Source organism: Nesoenas mayeri (genome assembly GCF_963082525.1).
Source record: "Nesoenas mayeri genome assembly, contig: SCAFFOLD_41, whole genome shotgun sequence".
Classification (NCBI taxonomy): domain Eukaryota; kingdom Metazoa; phylum Chordata; class Aves; order Columbiformes; family Columbidae; genus Nesoenas; species Nesoenas mayeri.
Genome location: NW_027659957.1, coordinates 1,010,029 through 1,019,205, shown reverse-complemented (window position 1 = coordinate 1,019,205; position 9,177 = coordinate 1,010,029). Strand labels below are relative to the sequence as shown.

Sequence of the window (9,177 nt, the reverse complement as noted above, 5' to 3'; positions counted from 1 at the left end):
GAGTCCATAGAGACCATAGAGACCTATAGAGACCCATAGACACCAATAGAGACCCATAGAGACTCATAGGGACCCATAGGGACCACAGAGACCCATAGGGACCCATAGATACCCAGAGACACCCATAGAGACACATAGAGACCATAGAAACCCATGAAGACCCATAGAGACCCATAGAGACCATAGAGACCCACGGAGACCATAGAGACCATAGAGACCCATAGGGACCATAGAGACCATAGAGACCCATAGAGTCATCCTGGGACCAATGTACCCGCAGGGTGGTGATATCTGTGATCTCTCTCTCCCCCTTTCTCTTTCTGATATCTTAGTTTTCCTCTTCTCTCTCTCTCTTCCTTCTTCCCTCTTCATCCCATCTATTGAGTCAGGATTAACTCATCCCTCATCCCATCTGTTGGGACAGGACACGTTGTCCTTAGGCTCATAACCTGATTGAATGTTCCCAACTGCTCTGGCTGAGCGAGGGGAGAAGTCAAGAGTGCTGGGACCTGCACTGGTCCACCTGAGCCACACCAGCCAAACCAGTGTGTGCGTGTGTCATGGCAAGGGCTGGCGAAGGGGTGGTGGTGGATGTCAATGTCTGAACGCTGTAGGACCTGAGCAGGGTGCACACAGTGTGGAACAAGGGCTGGGGATGGTACTGTCTGGGATGGAGCTGATTTTCCTCTTCACAACCCCTGCTGATGGTGCCCAGAACAGCTCTGACAACACTGATGTTGTAGCAGTTGCTGAGCAGCACTGGCACAGCCTCAAGGCCTTCACTGTTTCTCACGCTGCCCTAACAGTGTGGAGGCTGGAGGTGACAAGAGGCTGGAGGGGACGAAGCCAGGAGACCTGACCCCAACTGACCAAAGGGATATTCCACATCATATGATGTCAGGGTCAGCAATAAAACTGAGGAGGCAGGTGTGTTCTTCAAAACATCCTTTGCTCAGAGACAGGCTGGGCATATGTATCTCCTGCTGTCAGTAACTATTTCTCCACTTATTACATTGTCTTTATCTTGACCCATGAGGTTTTCTTTCTTGCTTCTGCCCTTCCAGTTCCAGCCCAATCCCACTTGTGGGGTGTGAGCAAGTGATTGGGTGGGCGCCGCCAGATGGGGTCATTCTAACATGTGCACAGAGCAAATAGGTTGTGCTGGTGAGGTCCCTGGGGTCTCAGTAGAGTCTTTTATCTGGGCAGGAACAACCTCAGGTTCCAGTCTAAGTTGGGGAATGACCTATTAGAGAGCAGCGCAGGGGAAAGGGACCTGGGGGTCCTGGGGACAGCAGGGTGACCATGAGCCAGCACTGGGCCCTTGTGGCCAGGAAGCCAATGAGATCTGGGGTGGGTTAGAAGGGGGTGGTAAGTAGGTCAGAGAGGTTCTCCTGCCCCTCTACTCTGCCCTTGAATAAAGGGTTTAGTTCAGTTACTATCAGGATAAACTTGGGGATCATATACATATATATAATATATACAGCCATAGCACCCTGAGAATGGCTGATCTGGGAAGCTAAGCAGGGTCAGGCCCGGTTAGTACTTGGATGAGAGACCTTGTGGCCAGGAAGCCAATGGTACCTGGGGGGGATTAGAAGGGGATGGTCAGTAGGTCAGAGAGGTTCGCCTGTCCAGAACTCTGCCCTTGAAAAAAGGGTTTAGTTTGGATACTGCCAGAATATACTTGAGGAACATATATATATATATATATATATATAAAATATATGCAGCCACATCACCCTGAGAACATCTCATCTGCTCTGGGAAGCTAAGCAGGGTCGGGCCTGGTCAGTGCTTGGATGGGAGACCGTAAAGGCCAATGGTACCTGGGGTGGGTTAGAAGGGGGTGGTCAGTAGCTCAGAGAGGTTCTTCTACCCCTCTGCTCTGCCCTGGGGAGACCACACCTGGAATCTTGTGTCCAGTTGTGGCCCCTCAGTTCCAGCAGGACAGGGAACTGCTGGAGAGAGTCCAGCGCAGCCACCAAGATGCTGCAGGGAGCGGAGCATCTCCCGTGTGAGGAAAGGCTGAGGGAGCTGGGGCTCTGGAGCTGGACAAGAGGACACTGAGGGGGGACTCATTCATGGGATCAATATGGAAAGGAGGAGTGTCAGGAGGATGTACCCAGGCTCTTCTCGGTGACAACCAGTGACAGGACAAGGGGCGATGATGTTGCTCCTGGCTGAACGGCTGGTAGGCCAGGACCAGGTGCACGTCCTTACAGGGGCTGGTGGGGTCACTGTCAGTGTAACCAATGAGCATACAGCAGTGGCAGTAGAGGGTGTGAGGTCACTGTCAGTGTAACCAATGAGCACACAGCAGTGGCAGTAGAGGGTATGAGGTCACTGTCAGTGTAATCAATGAGCACACAGTGCTGGCAGTAGAGGGTATGAGGTCACTGTAAGTGTAACCAATGGGTGAAAAACTGTTTGCCCCACTAGAGCCAGCCCTGTCCTGTGATGTTCTACCATTGCAGTGCTGTGACACCTGCAGCGGAGCCGTCCTTCATATATGGTCATGAACGGCGCTGGAGAAGTTCATTGGAGGACTGGGCCGTGTCGGAGGGGAGATAGCTCCCGATAATGTCTAAAAAGGTGCTGCTGCTTCGATTGGCTCCTCCTGTAACCAGGGGCATCTGCAGAGATATATTGCCCTCCCGTCATCATTGGTCCCCCGAGTCCCTGGAGCTGCGGCAGGGGGTGCGGCACAGAGGGATGTGCCATCAGGGCAGGAGGCTCAGGATGGGCACAGAGGGACTCGTGTCCCCTCAGACGCTGTGGCTGCTCCTCTGGGTACAGCTGTGCAGGGGTAAGTGCTGACTCCCTTGTCCCACCACCCAGGGCCAGTGGGTACCAGTGTGGTCAGGAGTCTGGGAATGGGGTTTCTTTGCAGGTGCTGTTGAGACAGGGGGGAGAAGGTTCTCAGATCCACGGAGCCTGTGCCTTTCCCTGTGCCCATCTGGGTGGGAGACAGTATCTCCTTTTCCAGGGCTCCAGTGTTCTGTGCCTGGCTGGATTCACAGCTCCCCTGTCCTGGGGTACCTTCGGGGACCCCTTGTTCCCAGCACTCTGCCTCTGGACCAGTGGTGGCCTCACTGGTGATGGCAGCACCCAGACATCCTCAGGGCACTGCCAACCTCTTGGATGCCCCAGAGGGTTTGTGTGCTGCTCACTGCCCCTTGTTCAAAGGGAAACCTGACCCCATGAAGGCAGTTTGTGCCTCACAGACAGAAGAGGACGGGGACATCTGCAGTAGAGACATGTCCTTCTGGGAGGCCTGGCCCAGGGCTGATGCCAGGGGAGAGGAGGGGAGGTGGGATCCTCTGGATCATCTCAGTGGGAACAGGAAATGCCCTGGGGATGGGGTTGGTTTGGATGGTGCTGGAGCAGGTGGTTTACATGGGAAGCTGCAGCCCTGAGTACATGAGGCTGTTCAGAGGGTGTTGGGCTGGGGGCAACAGGTGCCCAGTGCAGAGCTGGGCAGTGTGTGGGTGGGCATGGGTGGGGGGCACGTGGCCGTGGGAGTGGGAAGAGGTGCCCTGTGTGGTGGGAGGGAGAATGATCCAGCAGGTCTGGACATGGGCACCCCCATCATTGTGCAGCTGTGGGGACAGAAGGGACGCTCATACTGCTCTGGGAACCTGCAGGGGAGGGGGCTCCCACCCTGGTGCCCCTGACTCTGCCCAGGCAGGGGGTTCCCCCAGAGCTGCAGCACTGGGGCTCGGTGCTCTCCTGACTCATCCCGTGTCGGTGTCTGAAGGTGCTGCGGAGGTGAGGCTGGCGGATGGTGGCAGGCGCTGTGCCGGGAGAGTGGAGGTGAAACATGAGGGAGAGTGGGGGACCGTCTGTGGTGACTACTGGGGCATGAACGATGCAGCAGTGGTTTGTAAGCAGCTGGGCTGCGGGTCTGCTGTCGGTGTTCACTGGTATGGACACTTTGGGCCAGGATCTGGCCCCATTTGGATGGATGATGTCGTCTGTGATGGCACCGAATCTGCCCTGTCTGACTGCAGACACGCAGGATGGGGTGTACATAACCGTGATCATGATGAGGATGCTGGAGTGACGTGTTCAGGTAAGGGGTCAGCCTGTTCCCACCTTTGGGGTTGGGATGGTGGAAGGCCCTGGCTGTGCTCTCAGGAAGCAACAAACATGCTGGAGCAGGTCCAGTGTGGCCAACCAGTCTGCTGAGCTGGGACTGTCATTGCTGGAGCAACCGGTCCTTGGGGAAAGCTGTGACAGCCCTGTGGGCACAGGACCCCGCGCAGGCAGCGCTGACCAGCTGCCCAGCCCCTTCTGCCTCACCACAGGGTTGTATGATTTGCTTTTTGGTGTTTTTTTCCAGGATTTGTCCGTCTGGTGGACGGGAAGAGCCGCTGCTCAGGACGTGTGGAGATCCGTGATGGGAACCAGTGGAAAACTGTTTGTGGTTCCCGCTTTGGCCCCAAGGCTGCTGAGGTGGTGTGCAGGGAGCTGCAGTGCGGCGTGGCCCTGCCTGTGTCTGGAGGAGGTCACTTTGGAGAAGGGGCTGGTCCCGTGTGGGATGGAGAGCTGCAGTGTGTGGGGAATGAGTCCCTCCTGTCCTCCTGCCCCACGGGGTCCTCCAGGGACCAGGCCTGCCCCCAGATGAACAGCGCTGCTGTCAGCTGCACACGTGAGGACTCGGGGTGGGGTGCTGAACACTGGGGCTGTGCCGGGGGCTGGGGACAGAGCAAGGACTGTGCCGGGTGGGTGTAGGGCAGGAGGGGTCATGGGACAATCTGCAGCATGAAAATTGTGCAGAAGGAGAAGAAAGGCCTCTGTCCCTCTGGCCTTTCCACCAGCTACCAAGGGTACAAAAGCACCAACCCGCCCTCTCTCCTCCTCTGTCCCCAGAGTACACCGGGTTCAGGCTGGTGAACGGTAGCACAGCATGTGCGGGGAGGGTGGAGGTCCAGGTGCTGGGGAGCTGGGGGACCCTCTGTGCCTCCCGCTGGGATCTCTTGGATGCCCACGTTCTGTGTCGTCAACTCAACTGTGGGTTTGCTGAGTCCGTTCCTGAAGGAGAGCATTTTGGGAGGGAGACTGGCCCTGTCTGGAGAGACTCATTCCACTGTGACGGGACTGAAGCCCACCTGGGACAGTGCCCAGTGGCCACCCTGGGGGCCTCCCCGTGCTCCCCCGGGAACAACGCTGCTGTCATTTGCTCAGGTGAGTGCTGGGAAAATGGTGCATTATCTCTGTTTCCCTTTGTGTGAGGCACGGCCACCCAAAGCAGGGGTCCCATGGCAGCACCAGGCTGAATTTCTCCCTGGAGGATCCCTGGGGGGCTTTCCCTGCTCAGACTGACCGCTCTGCTCTGAGAGAGCTGAGGTCTGAACAGACACAGACACCTGTCCCCAGGGCAGTGCCTTAGGCCCTGGTACCACTGCCCGGCCCGGGTTCCATAGGATGAGCCCAGGAGAGGCTGGTGGGGCTCTGCTCCATCCCTGTGGCTGCAGACAAACACATCCCATCCCCACAGAGAGCCCTGCAGAGCCTCATCCCACCACCCCGCAGCAGCAGATCTGGTGTGAGCTGCAGACAGCGCCTGGGCTTTGCCCTCGCTTCTTATCAGCACAGGGCTCGCTCTCGCCCTGTTTGGTCGGACAAGCCCCCTTGCCCTCCTCCCTGGAGGCTGCCGTGCTGCCCGGTGCCGCTGATGGCTGCGGCTCCTCTGCTCTCCCCAGGCCCAGCCGACCCTGCGTCCCTGCGGCTGGTGGGCGGCGGGAGCCGGTGCGACGGGCGAGTGGAGATTTTCCAGCGCGGGACGTGGGGCAGAGTGCTGGACGACCAGTGGGATGTGCGGGAGGCCAGCGTGGTGTGCCGGCAGCTGCGGTGTGGAGAGGCAGAAAAAGCCTATAGCCCCCCAAAGCCTGAGCGAGGGACGGGCCCCATGGGGCTGCGAGGGGTCCGGTGCGCAGGGCACGAGGCCAGCCTGACCCTCTGCAACACCTCCCTGCCCAGGAGTGCCCTGCTGGGAGGGGTTGTGGAGGATGTGGGAGTCATTTGCTGGGGTGAGCGGCGCTGCACGAGCCCCCAGATGATGGGGTGGGGGGGCAGCCACCCCCTGACAGCTCCTGGGCTTTCTCCCCACTGCAGGGAGCCGGCGGGTCCGGCTGGTGAACGGGCCCGGGCGCTGCGCAGGGAGAGTGGAGATCTACTACCAGGGCAGTTGGGGGACCGTCTGTGACGATGGCTGGGACCTGTCTGATGCCGCCGTCGTTTGCCACCAGCTGGGCTGCAGGGGGGCGGTGGAGGCGGCCGGCTCCGCTCGCTTCGAGGAAGGCTCCGAGCAGATCTGGCTGGACGGTGTGATCTGCTCCGGGGCCGAAGCTGCTCTCTGGGACTGCGCTGCCGGGCCCTGGGGGCAGCACGACTGCGGGCACAAAGAGGACGCGGGCGTCATGTGCTCAGGTGCGTGCCGGGAGCTGTGCCGGGATGGTTCCCGGGAGGCCGGGACGCAGGGAAAGCCGGGCATGGCCAAGGCTGTCCCTGGCTGAGCCCCTGCCTGAGCCCGGCCTACAGACACCCATGAATGGGTGCCCTCAGTTCACCGGGGTCCCTGGGGAGCTCAGTGTCCCCCAGGGTGAGCGGGGAGAGCAGGGGCTGTGTCCATCAGGGACTTCTCTCTGCCCTGGGTGCAATGCGGACTTGCTGGCCCTGCCCTGCCTGGCTGGGGGCCTGGGGAGCACAGGGGTGTCCTGGCTCCCACAGCCCCACACCAGCCTGTTCTCTTGCTGTCTTTCCTCCCAGAGTTCATGGCCCTGAGGCTGGGGAACAGTGACGGCTGCTCCGGGCGCCTCCAGGTTTTCTACAACGGGACGTGGGGGAGCGTTTGCTCCAGCTCGATGACTCCTGACACGGTGTCGCTGGCGTGCAAGGAGCTGGGCTGCGGGGACGGAGGATCCCTGGAAACAGGCCTGCCCTATGGCAGGGTGTCTGGCACTGCCTGACTGGATTACGTGCAGTGTGGAGAGGGAAATATCTCTTTTTGGCAGTGTCCGTCTGCTCCCTGGGACCCACAGTCGTGCGATGACCTGCGAGATGAGACCCACATCACCTGCAATGGTAACTCTGAGCCACTCGGGCACCAGTGCCACCCCAGCTTCTGCTCCCCTCTGGGCATGGCCAAATGCAGAGAAAGAGCTTGGAGCGGGGTTCGTTGCCATGTCAGACTCTTGTGCTGCTGGTGGCACAGATGTGACCACAGTTCTCAGTGTCCCACGTGTCCAGCAGCAGTTGGCACCCCGCAGTGCGTGGGGGAGGCAGCAACATCTCCAAGTGGTCTCAGCAGAGACCAGAGAGGGTTCAGAGGAGCCTCCCCTCCATGGACACCCTCCTGCTGCTCTGTGACCAAGATGGCACACACAGGCACAAGCAGAGCTCAGCCCCGCGCTCTTCTGCACAATCCCCCGAGCCAGCCCCTTCACCACAGTGTTTCCTTCTTCAGGGGGACACCCAGAAATGCCCCCAGAGCCTTTGGCCCCGTGCCCCAACTCCAGCAGCTGCACAGGTAGGGAGCTGCTCCTCCGCGTGCTCCTCGTGCCCGGCTCCTCTGCTGTGAGTGCCGTGGGAGCTCTTTGCCTTCTCCAGACAGGGAGAAGATCCGTGCCGTGGGAGGCGAGGACGGGTGCTCGGGCAGAGTGGAGCTCTGGCATCGCGGCTCCTGGGGGACAGTGTGCGATGACTCCTGGGACATGCAGGATGCACAGGTGGTGTGCAGGCAGCTGGGCTGTGGCCCCGCGGTGTCTGCCCTGCATGAGGCTGCTTTTGGGGTGGGCCAGGGCCCCATCTGGCTGGAGCGGGTGGAGTGCTGGGGGACGGAGTCGTCTCTGCAGGACTGCTGGGCCCAGCCTGGGGACGGACGTGCTTGCCGGCATAAGGAAGACGCTGCCGTGCGCTGCTCAGGTGAGCGGGGGCTGGGACCCCTTGGTCAGGTATTGGCAGGGAGCTGGGAAAGGCCTTTCACCCGCCTGGTCCTGGCACAGCCCCTGAGCTCCCGAGAGCAGGAACGTTCCTGTGGGGGGCAGCAGCCTGGTGCCAAGCAGGGAGCAGCCTCGGTGGAACTGGGTGTCCTTGCGCCACTGCCCGTGGGGCCCTGTGGCTCCAGGACCATCCATCCCCGGGCTGCCTGTGCCACCCTGCCCGCCACCCAGAGCAGAGGCCCCGGGCCCTGTCCTGGGTCCCTTTCTAGCACTACGGGAGGGGCAATCGGGGTGGGATGTGTCAGGGACACTACAGACACACACCGGGGTGTTGCAGGGGAGGCTCCCTGGTACGTGCACTCCCACCCTCTCAGCCCAGCTCTCCTTTTCCTCCTCTGCAGCTGCGCCTGGGACAGCAGCGTCCCCACCTCGAGCAGGTAACTCATCCTCCCCAGGGCTGGGTATCCCAGGGCCGGGCTCTGACCCACAGTGGGGTGCAAGGGGCTCCTTGCTGGGGCGTGAAACTCCCAGGAGGAGGCACTGGGGTGGTTGTGTGGGGGTTGAGGAGGGCCTGAAATTCACTCAGCAGGGTGGAAGCTTCTCCATCGCTCACCCCCCTGCTGCCTTGTGCGATGGGGGTCAGACCATTTTGAGAGGAAATGGCCTCAAGTTGGCCCAGGGAAGGTTCAGATTGGATATTAGGAAAAAAATTGTCACAGAAAGGATTGTTGAAGCAGCGAAACAGGCTGCCCGGGGAAGTGATTGAGTCGCCATGCCTGGAGGGGTTGAAAAGGCATTTAGACGAGGTTCTTAAGGACATGGCTTAGTGCTAGACTTAGGTTATGTTTGGACTCAATGATCTTGAGGGTCAGTCATGGTTGAGACGGACAAACGACGTGGACCAAGTTCTTCCAGGATGAAAGTATTAGATGCCATTTATTGCCACAAGTGCATTTTTATACAGTTTTACAAATTCATGTGTCTCTTCACTATTTGTTAGAAGTTACAATAGTAACATGTCATTGGCTATTTTTGCTCTCATCAGTGATACTCTTTCTACTCCCTTCTCTCTCACGGGTACATCCTGAACATCTCCAGATACTCCTTTACTCCCATCTTTCTCATGGGTAGCCCTTCATATCTTCAAGGCTGATTTCTGTTCCCATGCCCTTCGTCAGGGAATCCACAGACCCACCGTAGTCCCCCACAAGGGTGTCTTCCAACTGAAATGATT

General features: G+C 59.2%; 1 protein-coding gene across 1 annotated transcript in view; it reads left to right on the top strand.

Annotated features, from left to right (window-relative positions):
* Positions 1-2,739: 2,739 nt before the first annotated feature.
* LOC308052610 (scavenger receptor cysteine-rich domain-containing protein SCART1-like) overlaps positions 2,740-9,177 on the top strand; it is a gene marked incomplete at both ends in the record, with an annotated part of 28,719 nt that continues 22,281 nt past the window's right edge. The window contains 7 exons of the mRNA XM_080364670.1: positions 2,740-2,806; positions 3,758-4,072; positions 4,873-5,187; positions 5,712-6,032; positions 6,118-6,432; positions 6,772-6,948; positions 7,612-7,926. Of these exons, the coding sequence (XP_080220796.1) occupies positions 2,740-2,806; positions 3,758-4,072; positions 4,873-5,187; positions 5,712-6,032; positions 6,118-6,432; positions 6,772-6,948; positions 7,612-7,926 (1,825 nt within the window). The remainder of the gene's footprint in view (positions 2,807-3,757; positions 4,073-4,872; positions 5,188-5,711; positions 6,033-6,117; positions 6,433-6,771; positions 6,949-7,611; positions 7,927-9,177) is intronic.